General features: G+C 34.7%; 3 protein-coding genes and 1 long non-coding RNA gene across 14 annotated transcripts; 2 read left to right on the forward strand and 2 right to left on the reverse strand.

Moving 5' to 3' along the window:
* Positions 1 to 95: 95 nt before the first annotated feature.
* Positions 96 to 2,025, forward strand: LOC114938721 (uncharacterized). Its single transcript, XR_003821112.2, has 3 exons — positions 96 to 1,106; positions 1,287 to 1,395; positions 1,469 to 2,025. It is a non-coding gene; the product is annotated as an uncharacterized LOC114938721 (long non-coding RNA).
* Positions 852 to 7,092, reverse strand: LOC114938720 (uncharacterized). Of its 10 annotated transcripts, XM_085486820.1 has the most exons (8): positions 6,992 to 7,092; positions 6,528 to 6,872; positions 5,406 to 5,504; positions 3,990 to 4,471; positions 3,611 to 3,865; positions 2,761 to 3,053; positions 2,108 to 2,676; positions 852 to 1,935 (listed from the first exon to the last, which is right to left on the reverse strand). In XM_085486820.1, exons 5-8 carry the CDS (start codon positions 3,721 to 3,723, stop codon positions 1,654 to 1,656), a joined length of 1,257 nt encoding a protein of 418 aa, XP_085342946.1. In that variant the 5' UTR covers positions 3,724 to 3,865; positions 3,990 to 4,471; positions 5,406 to 5,504; positions 6,528 to 6,872; positions 6,992 to 7,092; the 3' UTR covers positions 852 to 1,653. The 10 variants fall into 10 exon arrangements, with proteins under 10 accessions (XP_085342946.1, XP_029168610.1, XP_029168608.1 ...); XM_029312777.2 differs by lacking the exon at positions 3,990 to 4,471 and having other exon boundaries at positions 6,528 to 6,777; XM_029312775.2 differs by lacking the exon at positions 3,990 to 4,471 and having other exon boundaries at positions 6,528 to 6,786.
* A 202-nt stretch (positions 7,093 to 7,294) lies between these two features.
* Srp9 (signal recognition particle 9) lies at positions 7,295 to 8,438 on the forward strand. Its single transcript, XM_029312680.2, has 3 exons — positions 7,295 to 7,516; positions 8,021 to 8,089; positions 8,170 to 8,438. Exons 1-3 carry the CDS (start codon positions 7,445 to 7,447, stop codon positions 8,263 to 8,265), a joined length of 237 nt encoding a protein of 78 aa, XP_029168513.1. The 5' UTR covers positions 7,295 to 7,444; the 3' UTR covers positions 8,266 to 8,438.
* Positions 8,428 to 21,677, reverse strand: LOC114938662 (band 4.1-like protein 4). Of its 2 annotated transcripts, XM_029312676.2 has the most exons (16): positions 21,159 to 21,677; positions 19,035 to 19,231; positions 15,535 to 15,639; positions 15,205 to 15,344; positions 13,921 to 14,018; positions 13,083 to 13,203; positions 12,732 to 12,819; positions 12,548 to 12,664; positions 11,894 to 12,394; positions 11,485 to 11,699; positions 11,034 to 11,109; positions 10,870 to 10,955; positions 10,449 to 10,604; positions 9,373 to 9,646; positions 8,750 to 8,856; positions 8,428 to 8,507 (listed from the first exon to the last, which is right to left on the reverse strand). In XM_029312676.2, exons 2-16 carry the CDS (start codon positions 19,146 to 19,148, stop codon positions 8,471 to 8,473), a joined length of 2,235 nt encoding a protein of 744 aa, XP_029168509.1. In that variant the 5' UTR covers positions 19,149 to 19,231; positions 21,159 to 21,677; the 3' UTR covers positions 8,428 to 8,470. The 2 variants fall into 2 exon arrangements, with proteins under 2 accessions (XP_029168509.1, XP_029168512.1); XM_029312679.2 differs by lacking the exon at positions 8,428 to 8,507 and having other exon boundaries at positions 8,802 to 8,871.
* Between the last annotated feature and the right edge of the window lie 29 nt (positions 21,678 to 21,706).

The following is a 21,706-nucleotide window of genomic DNA, read 5'->3' on the forward strand; positions in this document are numbered from 1 at the left end:
GTATATATATATATATATATATATATATATATATATATATAAGTGTATATATATATATATATATATACTTTACATTTAGTAAACTGAAGCAAGATATCGTATTTTTAATCAATCCTATATAATTTGCTGAGGATAACTCAAATTTTTTATTTATACAAAGTAATTTGCATGTTTACAATTGCTGTATTGAGAGAATATATATCATAGCTTTTTGGAAAAGTTTAGCAATCAAATATAAATGTTAACATAGTCTATATCGATTAATCAAATATGTGTATTCTACAGATAAACTGATTTAATCGCTTTTTTTTACAGCGTCTCGATTATCCTTCCATGATAAAGTACATGTTCCATTTTTACATTCTTTTATTAATTCCGGAGATGGCTCGTCCCCCTTGGCCTCTTTCCCGTTATTCCTTAATTGCCACCATTTGATCAATAATGGTTGTATGAGAAATCTCCATATTATTAGAAATATAGGAACAGCAAAGCATGGTACACACACCATTTTGTGTATATATAACTTTTATAATCTAGAATTATACATGTATATTTTATTTTAATAGAAAATAACATTCTTATCTAAGAAATATTACAGTTATACTATACGCCTTTGATTACAGTTATTTTAAAAAATGTTTATATTTTTGACATTTTGCATTTCGAAAAAGATCGTTACCTTAGAAAACAGGTAGAAGTAACGCTATAGCGAATTTCTACGGAATAATTGGGCGAATGTGACAAGGAAATCGATACAGGCATAACCTGAACGATATCGTCAATATGTGCGAGACTTTGTGTATCACCGACACTTTGATGTTGTCGAAAAATATATCAGTCTAAATGCCAGATTGTCGCGCTGATGATTATCAGCACTATATTAATGCACTTGTAATCGTAATATACGAAAATTGTTTTGTTATACGTTTTCATATAAGTTTACAGTTTTCACATTTTTATCATATCTTCATTATCAGTGTTTGCCGTTTGCAGCGCCGCGCTGAGCGCGACTAGGCTTGGACTAGTGTTAAATTTAATACGCATGCGCGTATAAATTATCAACTGCATAGATGTAACTAATTAGATATAATGATTAGAGAATACAGGTAAATACAACGTCACGCAATTGTCTATCAAATTTGTTTAATTCCGAAAATTTATTTTATTTGATAATCAATTGTATGACATTGTGTATTTTTCGTTAAAAACTAATAGATATTATATATATAGAATAACGTTACCACGCCTTTCTGTAAATTATATTTTAATTATTTTTATATATTTAGCATACGATCGTATTTGCTACACACGATCTCTAATATTTAATTATATACATAAGGACATGGTCACAGCCATTCATTGCGAGATTATAGGATATTTCTACATCTATATAAGGTACTGAAATATATATATATAAAACGAGTATTGTATCACAAAATATGGTAAGAGCTACCAAAATATTCCGTAGGATATTCTAGATATATTAAAATATAATGTATCGTTCACGGAACTCTTCGACTGGTCAAAGTTTAGCAAAGGAAAAATCCTAAGCACTGGGTTGCTGTGAGTGATTATTGTGATAACATATGTGGGATGCTTCCGCGCAATTTCAAGGAATGGTTGCATCCGGATGAGAGAAATCATCTTTGACTCTTAAATACTTCCAAACACCTTACGACCTCTCGTTACGCATAACGAGACGACGATGACGCTTAATACGAAGAAAATTAAACCAAAAAGAGTAGTGAGGGCTCTGCACCATTGCCGTTTTCGTTTCGCCTTTGCGATTGTTCGACTTAAACGCTCCGCACGTGTTACATCGAGAGTGAAATCGAAATCTTCTCCGAAGCCTCTGACGGCCAAGCGACGATTCCAATCGTTCGACGAGGCGATCGTTTCTTCGCTAGACGAGCCAATGTCGCTGTAATCCAGCTGCTGGAACATTGCATTTTTCATATATATATATATATATATATATATATATATATATATATAGTAATCAATTTATAAAATATAACGAATAAAATTGAAACCTTTTTTGCAAGACGATACTGACTGATCAAATTATATATTTATTAATCATCGAGCATCATCATTGAGTACTCACCGCTGAATATTTCGATTCGGATTTCGAGGTGAGCCCGTTTTGGCAACGCTTAGAAGCTTTAACTAATCCACAAGCACTTCCAACGTGTCTGTCATTGAGATATTCAAGGATATACGGGCCACTGGACGTTTCGCAAGATTCCCTTTCTATGTTTTCGCGTCTCGTTATCCTGTCGTTCTTAAGCAACAACGCGGATCCCACCGAGTTATTCTCGTAGAAAGCGCGAGGACCGACGTACAATTCAGAGTTGGCAGAATTTACTCTCGACGACGCATCCTTGATATAATTCGACGATGCCAATAGATTATCGTCGTTGAAAGTCCAGGAAGGGCAAACGTATTCGTATAAATTGTCACTTCTTGGACCAATCTCGAGAGAAATGATGCGCGAGATATCGCGCAAGATGTCCTCCGGTGCCACAGCAATGTCACCCTCTATCACAGAATTGAGAGTTCGAGATAATTCGAGCAGCACCTCGCGCGCTGATGCCCTCAGCGGTGATGATGTCGGTGGCGATGATGACGGTGGATAGCTACACGTGCAACCACATACGCGACACGTATAAATACCTGTTAGAAAAAAGAATATATTACTGATGATGGACGATATTTTTGAAATTCGGAAGAAAGTAAAATCGCTGCTTTCATTCTGACCTTCGTAATCGATATTTTCGACCTGATGATACGCGGAAGGCCAAATGGATTGCGGTACACAAGCTGTCTCGCTCTCGTGAATCACAGCTAGACCACCGTATGACAGATCTCTCGTCGATGTTGATGCGTAATAAGAGCACGAACCGACCGACAACAGCGGAGAATGGCTCGAATAACCGGAACTGATGGATGTTTTGTAACATCTTCTCGTATTATTAATCCGTGTCGCAGCTGCTGACTTGCCTATGATGCCGCCTGCGAACTTGGAGATCTCGCCCGAGTCTGATCGTACCCTGAAAGATGATTTAAAGGAGTAAATGTACACGGAGAGAATTTTCTCTTAAAATTTATCTTGAAAATCATGATAATTATGGGATAATATGATAGAAGAATTTTTTAAGTTTCTCTGATTAATATTTACCACTTTTATTTTTTATTGTGGTAAATATTAATCAGGGAAAGTCTTATAAAATTTTTCCAATACCATATTGTTCCACGATTACCATGATTTTCAGGATAAATTCTAAGAGAAAATTCTCTCCGTGTAGGTATATCCCTATAAGCGCATGATATTATTTGATATTTAAGCAATTATTCTAGGCATATTTTTAGAATATTTAATATTCTAAGAATACGCCTAGAATATTAAATAATATCATGCGCTTATAGGGATATGATGATGATGATTTATGGATGATAAAGATGTATAAGAAAGGTACAGAAAAATCGATTTCAGATAGCAAACATATACGTCGTGACGTCGAATGACGTCAGTTTGTTACTTGGGATATTATATTTTTCATCTTTTGACATTTGCTTGAAAAACTCCAAGAACGGCTCCGATTCTTACCATTCAATCCCATATGGCTCGATCGTAGGTGACACGCGTTGTCTTTCTATAGCATCAAAATTGATCCTTGAATCACGCGGGATCGGCGCTCGAACGCCGGCGTTCGAATGCATCCCCCGATGACATTCGACGATGGCGTTCGATGACGCATAGGGCGCTACCGCATGCAGATTATTCGTCCAAAGCCGGTCCGGACCATCGCCGCGTGCTCCAACAGCTGCGCTCTCGTCATCGACAGATCATCGTAGCTTCTTCCTGAAAGTCATACGGATAATAAGAAATATCTCTCTCTGTTTTTAGAGACTTTATATAGACTTTTTACATCTTTCACCGGACATTTATCTCGCGCGCTCCCAGTTATATATGAATGCATACGAACATTGGACATATTTCAAGGTCGCTTTCACATTCACGTTACGTTCACGGTCGACGTAAAACGCCTATTACGTTATTATATTTGTTGAACGAACATTAATGTGGGTCATTCTTTTCTTTTACGATTATTGCCGATGTAAAGTTTTATCTTCCACTTTTATACATCATGGGACGAGATCGAGTTATATCCTTTCAGTTTCTCAAATTTCATCAACGAGGAATAATGTGCGTACGAGAAAAAGAGAAAGTGGGTGGGCGCGCGCACGCATTTTCGAATTACGTCAACTTGAATATTTAAAAAAATGCCTTCTGTATTTGTGTTACGTTAAATTCCATTACGTATATATATGTGATACAATATTCATCAAATATTAACTCTTCATTTTTTGATTCGTTAATTAAAATTCAAACGACTCTCCGTTTCATTGAAATCAGCCGTTCATCGCAAATTCATATATATACATACATGGTGCCCGTCTGTCTTTCCTATAAAAAAATATTACTTATTAATACAACAACGTTAACTTATATAATTATATGTATTTAAATAATCTATGGCTCAATGTGCGATATTGCTGCAATATAGGAGGGAAAAAGAGAGAGAGAGAAAGAAAACGTCATACATTCCAACACCAATTTTACCAGCCGACCAGCCAACTACTTTCACCTCGACGCGACACGTTCGTCTCAATGTTTACGTATTACACCGCGTACGGATCGAATGACCGACGTTATAAAAGCATGAGGAAAGAGCGATCTTTCCACATAACTCGATCATAGTGATCGTGACCGCGATTGGCATAATGATCCGTAACAGGCATTCAAATGACGTTGCGTTATTTGCGCGCGCATATTATATTTTTGTAAATGAGAAAATGCGCTCTAGATTTATTTGTATTTTTAATACGTACTTTTGGGTAATTTGCGATTCGATCGTGCAAATGCTATTATTCCTCAAAATTCTAAACATTCCTAAATAGCAAGCGTAACGTTATTTTGACGTCAAACGACGTCATAGATGTTTAATGACGTCAGTTTATTACTACTTATTGGGATATACTTTTTTTTTCTTTAGACATATTCATCGCATCTAATAGATCGTAATTTTCTTCATATAAATCTTTGATATAAGAGACAAATCGAAAGTTGATGTCAAAGGTGTTTATCGATTTATATATTATAAATTATGCTTATCTTCTTACTAATCCGAATCGAGCTGTTGATGAGCATGTTGCGGAAGAGAAATATATATATATATAATGATTCGAGACTTTACAATGTTCCTCTTCCTTGTATGAAGTTACACGCCAATTATATACATATGTGTGTATATAGTAAGATATGTATGTAGGTATTATACACGCACGCACGCACAACGTAATGAGCAACGAAACGAAATCGCGAAAAATATTTAACTTACGAACTTTCACTCGCACTCATTCAGGGGCGTCGGCGGAAAAGAACAATCATCATCAATCATTATAGTGTACCACTTTATTTTGAGTATTCGATCGAATGTCTGAAAAATATATAAACATATATTTACGATCATTTTTGCGGCAAATTTCGCGAGTAATCTTTAATTAAGATTCTTAAACTAATATCCCAGTAAACAAGAAATATTTAATCAACATTTTAAAATGTTGATTTTATATAAATTTTCTAAACGTTACGATATAATGTTTAAAATATTATTAATAAATATAAAAAAAAATATTAATTGATGTTTTATAAATGTTTTAAAAATATTATTTAATAACATATTGCTCTCAAAATATTAATAAAATATTTTAAAAACGTTAATTTCAATATTACCGAAACCTCTAAATCGATGTCAAAGTTTGTTCATAATGATATTGCATACAATGTTAAAAACGACATACTTGACAACAATAATAACGTTGTAGCAATGATTTTTTGCTTACTGGGATATATATTATTATTAGCGCGCGTAAATTTAAATATTCAATCTATTGAGAAATGAAAAGAATATTTAATATTCAATGCCGGCTTATTTTATTTGCAGATGCGAATATTCATAATTTGCGATAGTGATTCAATATCGTGTGAATTCCTCTCGATTTTCGAGAAGAGAAAATATATGTATATATATATGTAATAGAAATCTATATTAGAATATAAAGAGCAAAATAATGATTTCACAGAGAACCTTGCAGTATATTATATCGAGTTGCAAATACTAAAATATAATAAATAATTAATATAATTAATAAACAGAAGATATATGCCTTGCTCATTATACATATAAGATGTATATTTCTCCCTCAAAGAATAAAAAAAAAATAATAATTGTTTTAAGAATGAGAAAAAAAGACTAAAAATAGTTTTATATTCATATCACGTAATTATGGATGCTTTCCAATTTTGTAATCCAATAAGTCGACAAAAAAGTGTCGCTAAAATTACGTAAACGCGGAAAGCACTCTATATATATACACTTTATCTGTTTTATTTTCTCTCTTTTTCTCTCTGATTTTGTTGTTTACCTCACGAAATCATCATAGTATTAAATTGTATTTACCTCCGTGGAGGATGCGCGCAAGGAAGTACATGAACGGCAAACTTTCACACGCGCATCATCGTGTCGATCGCATCCGCCTGATGGTGATGATACACTCACGGCGATTCAAAGGAAACTGAAAAACCTCACCGGGGCGATGAAGCGCGCGCGACCGTCTTTTCTCTTCTCTCGAGCAGTCGTATCCCCTGCTGCAACGATTATCCCTCTCTTTGTCGCATGTCTGCATTTCATCCTTTATCTTCTCCTTTTTCTGCACGCACTTATATCAATTACATTTCTTCTCACATTAATATATTTCCAATTTATTTTCGGCTTTATATTTTGCATTTTTCACACAAATGTGGACTAAAATATAACCATATATTAGAAAAATTCTTCTGATTCCAAATTTTCTTTTTTTAAGTATATATAAATAAAATACATATATAAATGCTTGAAGAAAAAACTCAAGCAATATTACTTACTTTTATTTTCCATAACTTTCTAACAAACTCTCGAGTTTTCGTTTTCTGAGCACATTTATTTGTGCAAAACAAGTTTACTCAAATTTCCATAACAGCATGCAAAAGTTTTCAATGCGTATAAATTAAAGAGAAATGTATCCGTAATACGAGTTCGTCGGATTGGTTATCGAATAGGGAATTTCTAGGGTTTTTCTACTATTTTGCGAAATCTGTCCAATAGAAATACGTTTCGACAAAGTTTGTCGCCGACAAATGAGATATTATTCTCAACGCGATTTGGCGCTCTATCTTTTTTGATTTATCCATGACTAAATTTGTCGAGTGTCGTTTCACGTCAAAATTTAAAGTGGATCACCCGTTTAAAATTATTGAAATATAGATTAGTGATATTTGCGTATCGTACGTATATTTTTTTCGAGTAAAGATCAATTCCTTTATCAAATTGTGATTACAATGACTTATTTGAATTCGTGGGAAGAATTCGAAAAAGGCGCAGAGAGGTTATATTTACAAGACCCCATGAACGTATGTTTCTTTATAAAATTATTATTTTTATCATGTTGTATCGTCTTTGATGACGTCTGTATTTTGATATGTAATAAAACAATAATATTCTTGCAATTATTTAAGATTAATATAAGGTGAAAAGAAGAATGTATAATTTGAACTTGTAATTAATTATTATTTACTCCAAATTAAGGATTAACATATAGAACAGAATTAATGTATAATTAATATCAAGAAAAATATATATGCTAACAATTCTCTTTTTTAGAGAGCTTTTATTAATTATGTATTTATCTTATTGTACAAATTCAAAATATTTCTTGCGTAATGTTCAAGATTATTTCTAAGTTTCTTCCTATTATTAATCATTCATCTAGAATAGTAGAGAAAGTAGTATGATGCGATACCATATCATATATGGAACAATAAATTAAATGATCATCTAAATTTAATATTGTTGAATTAAATAATTTTCTGTATAATACATTATATTATTTAACTCTTGTTTTCACTTTGTTTCAGACTCGGTATATAATGAAATATTGTCACAATAAAGGAGTTTTGTGTTTAAAGTTAACAGACAATCGACGGGTAAGAAATTTACAAAAATATCTTTAAAGTTTAAATTAAGTGCACAATATTGTTACTAATAGTAGCAATTAACATTGCAGTGCCTCCAATATAGAACAGAAATAGCTCAAGACTTAAAAAAAATGGAAAAATTTATAGGCAATCTCATGAGACATATGGCATCAAAAGATAGTTAAATAAGCAAAACTTATGTACAGGAATGTTGATGATTATTGAGTATTTATCAAAACATTTTTATTTGATATAATTTTTCTTGTCTCATAAGATTTAACAATTATGAGATCCATGGATATTAAATTTGTTTAAGGTATGAAAACTTTCTTAAATATACAAGATGGTAAATGTTAAACTGTTTTATTTTGTTTTATTAAAGTTTGTTAATTATTTCGGCTGGTTTCGCTGCCTCCTTGTTAAAGTTCTGAAACATATGAATTTATAAGTCAAACTAAATTATACTGTAGAAAAATTATATATATTATACAGAGAATTTTTCCATTACATTTAAAATATTAGTTTTTTCAAAAGTCTGTCGAACCTTTCAAATATCACAACCATATTGTGCCTAATTTATTAGATCTTAATAAAGCCAAATTTAAATCAAATTGAGATTTGATCAAAGAGATACTTATGGCCAAATATAAAGAAAGCATAAGCACTTACGATATAATGGGTTGAAGAACAACATCCAAAGTAGTGTCAACAGGAGGATAGATTTCTTGATTTGAAGGCAGTTCATAGAGTACCTCTCCCCCTAATTGCAATTGTGTCTATACCAAACAAAACTGTTTTACTAATTTATTATTTAGAAAATAGTGTCATAGTGTTCTACACATTACTTAGTTTAAAAGAAAGCTATATATATATGTAATTATAAGCATGCATATGAAAATTGTATCATTGGGAAGGATATGCATTTTTAATGTCATTTTCAAGGATTTTATGATATTTAAAAATTTGTAGAAAATGAGAGAATAGGAAACTTTAAATTATTTGTTTGTAGAAACGGTTGTTTTTTCATTTGTATAAAATAGTTTATACGACATGTACCTATCATGTATAATAAATTTAAGTTACAGTAATTAAATTTTTTTTTAAGTAGCAAGAGTACAAATTACGAAACAATAATTTGTGTTTATTCTTTTCAATTTTTAGCGCTCATAAATAACTAATTATTGTATAGACAAAGTAAAATGCGTATTGTTCTATTGATACTTTGAAATAAATATTAGTAAAAATAGTAAATGAAAAGAAGATGAAATATGGAAACATATTAAAATACGTACTAAGTGAATAGGTTTATTGCTGTCTGTAGAACTTGAGCGGCAGCTTGAAAAGTCCTGCGGTGTACTCTCCCCGAGACCACTGTCCGTATTATTGCCTATTGACACTCTGTTGTTACGAGTATAATAAAAATCCCTCTTGATGTTATATTCGTTTCGAACTCCGGGAGATTTTGCCTCGACTCGATTGGATGTTGCGGACAGCAAGTTATAAGCACTTCCATCACGATTATGCCGCACGATTCTTCTTTCTCTTTTGCCAATGGATCCGACAGTTCTGAAAGGGAATCCTTGACAGTCTCTCACCTCGTTTTAACTTTGTCGTTTTAATTCCATCGTAGACTCGACTTTTTCAAATTGATGCGTCTTTTTTTCTTTGTTTTTTAATACATACATTGGCTGTTCTTACACATTACAAAATTTAATATATATAAATTCAAAATTTTCCACTAATCCATTTGTTTCTTTGTCAATCGCATTGTGGCGCATTTTAATTTTTCGCGAAAATTTAAAGGGACACAATGGAGCGGATGCATAAAATGCGCCTGGGATATGTAGGGAATCAAATAGGATTGAGGAATATCATAAAAAAGATTCAGAACATGAAGTGTTCTGAATGTTGAACGTTGATATGGTCCATGATACTCCCAAATACCAATATTTATTACACAAATACATGGCGCATACCATATAATATATACCATATATATATATATATATATGAATGAGAAATAAAACACACACACACGAATAATTATTACGATCCCAGAACGAAAGGCGCGCATCGCCTTTTTTAAAATTCCACGTAACACAGCCAAAAGCGAATGAGTGCCAGCTAGGATGTAAAAATAAACGAGTGCGACAAGCAGTTAATTTTACTTATTTATTAAGGATTCATCATGCTTTAAATAAATAATAGGGGCATGCTTAAAGTAGACAATATACACATGCTCAAAATAAATAAAAAATACATGCAAAAGGAGATCGAAGATAACTAAACAATGACTACGGATCCCGTCTCATCCTCCAATTGCGGAGGATGGTTGTAGAGGTTGCAGGCCGTCTTGAGATCATCGTACCTAGGTAGGGACGGTGAATCTGTGTCGTCTAATCGAGAATTGTTAGGTTGTAAAGGAGATTGTTGTACAGGCTGCGACTGCACCACCGTGTAGGATATCTCTCGACGTTGCTGCTCACTCATCCCACTAGTATCGACTAGGCCAAATTCCAAGTGTCTACAAAAAAAGAATGTTATATATATTTTTAATATTCTTTGCATTATTACTTCTCAATCAAAATTATATATATAATTATTATAATTTATTTCTCAAAATCAAAAGCAATAGCGAGCAAACTTGAATTGTAATTTTCCGTATAGAAAAAAAAAACTATAAATGATTTTACATTCTGTATATTCGTGATATATACATATATCTATATCACAAATATATCTTGAAATTATATTGTAACACTTGTAACATTTCATATATGTATGTATACTTTCGAAGTTCATCCGGCAGTGACTGTTTTTGGGAAGGACTTCGATGTCTGCTTCTATGTCTTCTTCTAGGCTCTGTGTGACTTACCTGCAAGACACACACATATTTGTTGAAAGTCAAATATTACAAAACAAAATAATTTCGATAGGGACTTTCAATACTTACGATAGCTTTTTGCACGCCTTCCCCTTTTCGTTTCTGCGCTTCTCTCCATTGTGGCTCTGAATCTACCAATTCGTGTCTGCGAAAAATAACATATCAGATTGAATTAATTAGACATTTTTTGATATCCGAATTATTGTAACACAAAAGATATGAATAATCATAAAGTGAAATATATGAAAAATTATTGCAAAAGAAGTTTTATTTGTGAAGCGATTTATGCAAAATAAGTAAATTTAATGTTAACGAAGGTCGTTGAACTCTATCGTTGATGGGAACGGAAAGCTTCATTATCATTACATTGCTTTAATTATATGCGCTGATGCTTATAAGGGATCGTGATTTGAATTTATCAAGAGTACATACTTACGGGAGACAATTATGGGAACGAGATATTATCGCGATGAGAGCGAACGTAGCGCGATGTATTGTAGCTAAGAATGATTAAAGGTACCTAGAAGAACGGGAATTCCTATGTTTTCTACGGTGTTTCCGGTGGCCGGATCTCGTGTCTGAACATCTGGAGAGTTCAGATTCACAGTCGGAATGTCTGCTGTGTCGACGATGACTATGACTATGACTTCGTCTACGGTGACCGCCGCGACTATGACTATCCCCTGAGCTTTGACTCTCTACTGAGCTGCTGCGACGTTGAAGTCTACTTAAGAGCTATATTATAAAAAAATAATGTTTAATATATATATTATCCAAATATGTGTAAAAATTTTATAACGCATATAGTACAGATATGCTTGATCCGTCAACAGAGTTAAGCAATTTTACACATTTCTACGCGTGAGTTAACGTTGCGATTTGCAACTCTGTGATGCATCAGGCATAATCAATATAACATGTCAACTAACTGCCGGCGCTGTTCCCGCGGAGCGAACGGAGCGAGGACTAGACGAGGTGTAAAGACCACGGGGTTGACTTTGCGTCCACGGTGCACTTCTCGTGCTTCTCGGACTCGAGGTGTTCATCTGTCTTTGCGTATTGCACGGAACATTGCCGGATGGATTGCAACCTGAATTCGTGATTACGGTGACGGGTGTTTCGATGAATGAACCGACCATTTCTTGACCTTCGACAACTCGTCTTTGTGCCCTCCGACTGGGGGTCCTCTGAAACGGCGGAGGATTTCGTCTAATAGCTGTGTGTTTCTCCAAAGTGGACGGAGGACTGTATGAATGAAAACGAGAATATGGACTCAAAGGCGGTGGACCGGTTGCCATTAATCGGAAAAATGCTTGGTGCTCCAAGCAACATTTCCAGAGATGACGGCAGGCTCCTTTTGATGGTGTCTCGAAACCATGTGTTCTCTCCTCTGAATTTTTTTCACTCACCCTCAGCATGAAGTATCTACCCTGGAAATTGTTACAACTCTTGTTTTGACTTTTTGTGGAAAATGTTTAGCGAGTATTGCATTCTTAAGCGTTGTTAGCTTCGCAATTTAGATCAGATTCTAAAAATTTATATTAAGCTTGAAGAAAAATTAGAACAACATGTAAATTACATACCTTGTAGTAGATTTTATTAATTCGAGGCCAATAATAATTTCCTACTTTGGTTTTGTTGCGTAGCAATATTATTCCGCTCGGTGTTAGGCCCAAAAAATATTCCACGCTATCCTCGCCCTAACAAATTATATTTTTGTGAGACAAATATTAGCAATCATACGACATTAATCTTATCAATACGTACCAACACTGGGTGCAAATCTACCCCATACATTTCCAACCACTTTACTTTATCCAGATAATTTAATTCTGCAGCTGAAGGTAACTGTCCTCTGAAAAAGTGTTATCCATCTTATTTAAATCATATTTTATATACGATTCAATAGAAACATTAATATATAATTTGTATTAGAATTTCTAGAATTTGATTTATTTTGGCTATATTTTTTCTCATATGCTTATGAAATAAAGACTCGAGTAAATAAATCATTCTAATAAAAAAATGAAAAAGCTAGTTATGTGCGTATAACTGACACGAATTAGATTGTTTTAATGTACGTTATTCGAATCCTATTAAATATCACGACTGACATACATGAGAGTTTTATGGATTTCTACTATACGATTCTCCAGTTCCGTAGTCTGATTGGCGAGGAATCGAAATTCCGTGACATATCCAGGAGAGTGTCGTCTAGGATCATAATCACCAAGTTCCGCTGAAAGAATATCAGATTACTACGGAATGGATAAAAGAATAATTATGTACATTGTGTATTTTTCATTTTTTTCCCCTTTTTCCGAATTTTCTTATACAATGTATGTATATAGATTTGGTTTTATGGTTGAAAATTAACAAAATAGATTTTTAGGAGACATCAGTTTATCGTTATGAAAAATATACACGTCTACGGAAAATAAATAATCGTAAAAATATGAAAAGCATAATTTGATTACGTTATAATGGTTACGGGATAAAGAGAAACATTCTTTTCAATAGTTTCTTTTCATTCTACTCTATTTCTCACTGTGTCCGTTTCATATCCTGCGCTTCTTTGGCGTATATTATCGTTGAATAGAAAGAAGGTATATTCATTTCGTTTCTTTTGACTGCGATGAGATGCAAAGCGTATTTCAGTTTACCTTTCCTTTTTTAATCTGTACGACTTTGAATCTCCCCACCAGATAACTGACGCGTGGACCATTCGTGTATCTGTTTGCTCGCGTTTACCTGTATCTCGCTACATACAGAGTGCATATGTACACATGTTTTGTATTCGTATTCGCCGTATTGAATGGTCTTTTCTCTCGCATAATTTTAATTCTTTATCCGTTTTCTTCATAAGACGAACTAGACGACCGACGTTTAAGAGTGCACAAGAAATAATAAGCATCCGTGATGGATATGCATTTTCTTATAAAAGATACACACTTACATTGAACAACGTAGGCTCCCAATTCCGCAACTAAATCAAAGGATACGGGCAATCTTCCTTGCAAAATATCTTGCTTGATTTGTAGGAAAAATTGGTATCTGTGGAAAAAGTCAGAAACGTCGTTTTATTACATAATAATGGTTTTGAAATTTTAAATAGTATCAATAAGCACATTGCATTTACCAGGACACATTGAAAGAAATATAATTTTGGTATGAAAAAAGGGCAAATATTTGATTTTGTATTTTATATATCAGAGGGGGGCTTTTCAATTTATTATAGAAAATATAATTTTTACACGAATATTTTTCGTCGTGGAAAATGTGAGAATTTAGCATTAAAGGTTGAATTAAACACGAGACAATGGATAATGCCCGCGAAATGCTGACATGAGACACGCGTATGTATATATGTATGTATGCATGTACGCCGGGCGCGTTTCAACAAATTCGACGCACGTGGAATTCTCGTGCGTCCGCAACGTAACGTCCCTGGAATTTCCTAGAATTTCGAGACACCAAGCGTGAAAGAATCGTTGGCGCGAGAGCGTGACATCGAATAAAGATTGTCCGCATATTATCAACATCATATCCACATATCATGTGCGCGTTTAAACCAACATATATTTGAATCTTTCCTCTTTTACTTTTAAAATTTAAATATACTAATAAAAACAGTTTAAATTTTCTATTTAGAAAGTTAGTTTTTAAACTTGTCTCCTTTTTTGTTTCTTCATTATAGAATACATATCGAATTGTAATGTCAGAAGCGACAAACTATATGGATCTATTTTTTGCGAAATACATTGAAATAAAAATACTATATGTTATATCATCCGATAATATGGATTAATGAAATATACTGAAAACTTTCTTTTTATCTTACATTAATAAGTGCGTAATTCATTATCAATCTACTTGTATATTTTCAACGAAAAGTAAGCTTATAATGATTAGAGATTATGACGATTGATCAAGATTTATAAATATTTATTGATTCACAAACTAAAAAAATATAATTTTTGAGATATAATTTATCGAACGTAAATGCGTATTTAAAAACTAATTTATTTTGACGTATTCCATAAGAAAAAAATATTGCTTTTGAAGTTATAATTAAAGATGAGATGAGTGAATGACTAGGAATTTTAACAATGAGTTGTACAAAAATGATATAAATTATGAGTAATTGACAGAATATACTTTAGCGTGAAAGACATTTTGAAAAGAATTATATTCAAATAAAAATATATATGTGATTAATGAATAAAGATGAAAAGAATACCTGGTAATCTCTTCGATGAGTTTACATGGATCTGCCGCGTAAAATTTAACACCAAAATACAGAGTGTGAACATCTGATCCAGGATCTCCTTTATGAACCTTCAATTGCTTTCCGAGCTTTTTGCTTTGATCGAGCCATTGCTAAAGAAAAAGAAAAAAGCGCGAATGTATTACTTGTAACAAAGTATGATTTTCAGTTTAAACACATACAATTTCAACATTTACACTCATTAAATGTTGATATCGTTTTTTGATCCAAGTTACATTATTATTATAATATAATAGCAACTTTTATATAATATAGATTAAATATATATGGATGATATCCTACCGTCTGATTTCCGTGATCAAGATAGCGTAATCCAAAATAAGAAGTTTCCAATAAATTAAGATGCTTGAACACTCGATCCAACAATTCTTGACCTAGGTTCGAGCTCTGGAAAACGTATACATGTATTTATTATGTTGAAATAAATTCACGCTTAACATATATGTAGCGATAATTGAATTAATAAATTTTCCTGGTGATTTTGCAAGAAGCAAACGCGTATACTATGCAAACTCTACTGTAGGGAACTGCCGAGATTGAAATCAAGAGGGACGGTTTCCCACTGGTGTTGCGAACCGTGACGCGTTGTTTGCTCCCCCGAGAGAAACTAACGGAATCTTTAGGTAAATGCTCATATCGTTAAATTTTATATGCATGTTATCATCCTTGCCTGTTGGTGGATTTACGCGTATTATTTATACGGTGACCATAAGAATCTAACGCTAATATTTTACGGAATAGAATTAATCTCTTGCTCTTATCTATCTATTTCTTAGATTCACATAAGCTTTTATCTGAAACTTTTGAGCCGAACGAAAGAATAAGTGAAGGGAAACGCGAAATACAAAGTATAACGAAAGACACTTAAAATATAGTAAGAAATTGTCGAAGAGGTGGAAGAAGAAGTGAAGGAAGAAAAGAAGAAGAAGAGAATGAGAGACCTCGCCCTTTTTCTTTCGCCTAAGGCCTAGAAGAGTCGAGTATAGGTTCAGGAGATGGGTAATCATCTCCAACTTGCGTGTTCCGAACGATCCTTCCCCCTTTTTTTGTTCACTTCTTTCTCCCTCTTTCCTTTTTTCATCGGTTATTCGGATGATTTCTTTCATTTTTCATACATGGTGTAATTTAAACATTTATTTAGGTATTCTAATCTTTCCTTACTGTAGCTCGTTGTGGGAATCCAGGTATCATTGTACGGATTGACTGATTCTAGTATAGCTAAGGTAGCTTCAGAAAAGGAGAAACAAAATTGGAGTAAATCGTTCAGAATCGTTCACTGGGCCACGCATGAATGTAAAGTTTGACGTTCATTGTTCAAAATGCAGAAATGTACGAATAAAAGAGAGAGAGAGAGAGAGAGAGAGCAGAAAATTGAACGATAGACAAGACACGCGAAAATATAAATTATCGTAAAATATAAAAAGTATGTCCTTGGGTAATGACAGGAAGAAGAGGATGATTGTTCGAGCTTTTCGCGGCAACTAGCCAACATTGCTGCTTCATATTTTATCGGAGATTCATTCTTTCGCCTCTAGGTATCGTGACTAGATATGGTAACATCAATGAAAAGTAGGAGCAACGCGAGAAAAGGAAAAAGACTTTGGCGAATATCGCCCGCAGCGGATGCCGAGCGCCATTTGTGTAATTGGACGTCAAGCGAAGAAGAGGTAATCAGAGGTAATCAGAGAGGTATGAAGCGGTAAGGTTAAAGCGGAAATTCAAAAAATTCGAATGCGAACGAGGGGCTTGTCTCTCTTCGCGTTTTTACTTTCGATTCATATCTCATTGACAGCGCGAGTTATATTTTACCGAGAATATACAAATAAAATATATCGTACAATTCGTGGAAAGTTTGATGGTCTTCGAGTTACGACTTGTGGACTGGCTTTTTTTCTCCATAAACGATAATTGTGGATCGGATATCTAGTCTCCATACACGGTTGCAGATTCAACGCTATACACCAATTCCATATATTGAAATTATACCTTTTAGAAATAAAATGCGATAAAAAGATGTAGGCGTATAGGAGAGATTCTACGGAAAAAAGTTACTCGTTTATCCGGTCGCACAATCTTGACGCATGGTCATTCTTTCGCGCTGTTACGCTGCAATTACTGGGGAGGGACTGGTTCTACGAGACTGTCGGTATAAATTTGAGAAAATACGGATTTCGATACTGCGGTAGCAAGATACTGCTTACGAGTATCGCACTTTTTTATTTGTCGACCATCCTTTCTTTTCTCTTATATACACTTCTCGATTGTACATACAGGTATATATTTTTCTTGTAATGATTAATAATCTTTCTGACTAAAAAAATTGTGTAAAAGTTGCTGCCATCTTTATATATATTACAGACTAATCTTAGAATAAGAAAACAACGAGAAAGAGAAAGAGAGAAAAGGAGAGCCAAGGAAAGAGGAGAAAGTGAGAACGTGAATTTCCCTCTTCGCGAATACAGAATCTCGTGTTTAACACGCTTGAATGAATTTCGACTTGTATAGAAGCTATAGACACATACATAATGAAGGATTATACATTCTTATACAGGTTCGGAATGTTAATCGACAAAATGAGTCGGACGATGAGTGAAGCGAGGCTGGAGAAAGAGAGCGCGCGCAACGCGAGAGTGATTCCGAGAGGAAGAGAAAAAAAAGAGGAAAACGAGAACGGGTAGGTAGGTAGATAGGTAGGTTGAAAAGACGCGGGAATTAGTGTGCGGCTTGGCCATCGGCAATGCGGAGGAGGTAAGGCGGCGTTGTCTACGGTGGCCCACCGCCAATTTTGGCATATCGTCTAATAACAGAGAAGAAGACCAAAGGAATTCTCCGGGTACCCCCTCTAGAGAGAGATACGTATGTATGTAACGCGCCTTCTCTCGCGTCGAAGCCGCACACAATCGACCATAACACACCATAGCCCCCGGGCACCAGTATATAGTCCGGTACAACCGAAACAACCATCTAGAAACGCGAGCTGGGAAAGAAAACGCTATTAATCCGCTAAATTATATCTTGGCTAATATGACGTACGAATTGCGGTAGGATATATACGGCGCCGCGCCGTTCATATATATATCATATATACGAAACAACAATATAGGAGCAACATGAATTTCTCGATTCAACTGGGAATGCTTTTCAACAACAGGACGACACTGTGCAATCGTTCGGTTAAAATGTTTGTTTTCTATCACTCCGTGGACATCAACATTTGCTATTATTTTTTTTCAATAGGAAATATAAACTTTGAACAATTTTAAAAAAGCTATGTAAAACAAATGCCTTGTATTCATTCAAATAAAAAAGCTAAATAGCGTTATAGTCGCATAGCGAGTTACACATAGTGTACTGTGTTATTCTCTTGTTGAAAGGCACTCGGGAATGATTTTGCGTCATTACGTCTTCACTGGAGCAACAAAAGTTTTTTTAAAGTTTCCCACTGTTTTTGTTACCAGCAACAAAAGTTGTCGTTTGTTGCGTATGTTTCCATTCGAAGCGATAAAGATGGAAGAAAAATTAGCAACACGCGTCAACAAATCGCAAAGGAACAAATGTAATTGTGTTGCTTTAGGATGAACAAAATTATCGCAAATTGACATATATATGTCGAATTATTTTGTTGTTGCTCCAGTGAGGACATGGCTTATTGAAACTCTCCGTTTTTGCGTATTTCTGATATATTTCACAGAGCTGGAAGAAAAAAGAAGTCGATGTGAATTTGATGTTGCGGTTAAAGAAAAGTCCTCGAGATGATCGAGGGTAGGGTGAAATTAACTTACCAAGACATCTTGCAACAATTCGTGCTCGTCCAGAAGTATCACTTTACAGTGCAAAAGACGAGGCCTGTTGCTCCTGGTCGGCCTGAGTCCAGGGCATAGCCACTCCACCACCATCGCTTTCCTCCTTCCTCGATCCCTTTGTATCCCCTTTTGCCTGGCTCGCGCGCGTTTATCCGCTCGATGCGTTTGCGCTCATCCTGAGATTACATCGTGACAACGTTCTTATATAGTCGCCGTGAAAAATTACCCGTACTGCGTTTCTCCTTATTCCTTGAGACCGAAATCACGATTTCATACATTTTTTATATCGTTGTATAATAGCAAAACTGATATTCTATCGACGGAAAAGTCGTGGGCAAGAAAATGCGGAAAATATAAGTTTCGAAATAAACTCGTTCTCTCATCAAGCATGCGATCCCGAAATGATTTTCCGCGCGGCGTTAATTCCATGACAGATGAAGAATATCAAACCCAATCATAAATATGTATAGCGGGAATCGAGACTTCCTTGGTATCCGCTTCTACCGTTACTTTATGGTTCCCGCTTGAATCGAACAATCTGTAATAGAAATAAGCTAGCCACGACAGCCGGTTCGATCTCCAACTTTTTAACAACGTTTGCGTTAGTATAGCTGTGTGTAAGAAAAAAAATACTTTATAACGGATGCGTCAAAAAGATGCGGATTACGGCCCACAACTCTCTTTAACCGAAGTTAAACTCATTATAAACCAATCCTGATTAGGTTTAACGAGTTACACTTCGGTTAAAACGAATTGTGGGCCTACGTCTGCTCGTTTCGATCCCGATATATCCTTTTGACCGTAATACGTCATCGGTAATAGACGTCCTGTCGAGAGAACAATTTTGAATTGGAAATATATATCTGATTGAAATTTTGACAAAAAGCTTTGGCAAGTTTCCATTCTCGCTGTACAGAAGAAATATTGTCATATATACGCGGACAAGGGAATCTTTGAAATCGTATATAGGTATATATGTATATATATTCGCGTTATTGTATTCGCAAATGTAGCATCGCTGCCAGAGACGGAACGAGAATTCAAGTACACCTTTTGTCCTCGCGTATATGCGTCGCTTGAGAAAAATGTCTGTACAATGTCTGTGGCCCAAGTGGCGAATGCCATTGAACTCGGGGAACGAGCGGGAGTGTAGTCCGTGTGTGGAACAGGTTTCGAATCCAGAATCTCAATTGCATTTGGCATAGAAAAAAATCATAGAGTAATGGATCGACACATTGGCAAACTAACGGGGCCGTCCTCGCGTCTTTCTAATAAAAGAGAAAAAAGGACCAATGTTTTCCAAGTGAGCTGCTCCCTCACGACTTTTATCATTTCGCTTTGTTTTTATACATTGGTATATTATTTGATTATTTATGAATAAGTCAACTCTTTTGTATCTTTTTCTTTTTGGCGCGCATAGTTTTCTCTTCTCTCACTTCCTCCCTTCAAGTATTTGTAAGTAGAGTCCTGATAGTTGCATATAAATTTGCATGATACTCGTATATATCGATATACACGACCACGGTCAAGATTAAAAATACGACTGATTTTTCGATTCTTTATTCTCTCTTCCTTTTTTAATAAGCGATTTACATAAAGTGCACAAAGTTTATACATATATGTATCGAATCTGAAAATTTGATTTGCATTTTCGTTTCGCTCATACAAATTTGAAAAAAGATCACAGAATTATTGATTTTCTAATTAAAATTATTCCAAGAAATTTGTTAATATATCTGACAGTTTTATCGAATCTATACATGTTAAATAAAGCGAAACAAATATTTGCAATAATAAACATTCGTGCACGCGCGCGTACACAAATACATATATACATTACATTTTATTACGTTATTATAATCTCATAATTTACATATTGCAACATGTTTAACTTTCATGAGAAAATATTTTATTTCGATTCGTAATAATCCACCACAACAATGAAAAAAGTTTATATGCAAATGTGCATATATAAATAGAAAAGCTAACTTAAAATCTCTCCATTTATTCTTTATATACGAATACTGGTAAAATAACTAAAATAAATGAATGATATTTTAGCGTTGCAAAAGAAGCGAAAAATCGCATGTATATCGTACGTACCTGCGTTACGATTTACGTTTTTCGAATTCTCGCGACCTCGGCAGAATTGCTCAGCAGGACTTCCGGCACTGTCAGTACTTTTCGGTACTTTCGACACTTGTGGCACTTCCGGTAGTAAAACTGAAAACTCGGAGCGTTTCGTATACGTCGTTGAACTTTGTCGGCGTAGAACGCGCGCCTGTTGTCATTCGTGAAACGACCGGCGAGTCTTTTTCCTCAAGCGCTTACGTTTCGTACTATAGTACGCGTACATGTGAGACGTTCCAAGCGGGGTCGAGCGAGTTTGCCGTGTACCGAAACATGTCAAATATTTGATCGACGATCATCGGTAGATACCTTCTTGGTAGCTTTAAAGCTACGATGCCCGGATGTAGCCACACTCGCGCGATTGACAGTTTCAATGATTTCAACGCAGCGGACGGACGCGAGTTTTCAACTTGTATTGGCCGCGACCCGACAGACACGACGCGGAACGAGACGAGACGAGACGGGACGAGGCGAGAAGCGAGACTGAGCGAGGTGAGGCGAGACGAGGCGTGATAAGATAG

Source organism: Nylanderia fulva, unplaced genomic scaffold (genome assembly GCF_048542155.1).
Source record: "Nylanderia fulva isolate GAGA-0341 unplaced genomic scaffold, ASM4854215v1 Scaffold48, whole genome shotgun sequence".
Lineage (NCBI taxonomy): Eukaryota > Metazoa > Arthropoda > Insecta > Hymenoptera > Formicidae > Nylanderia > Nylanderia fulva.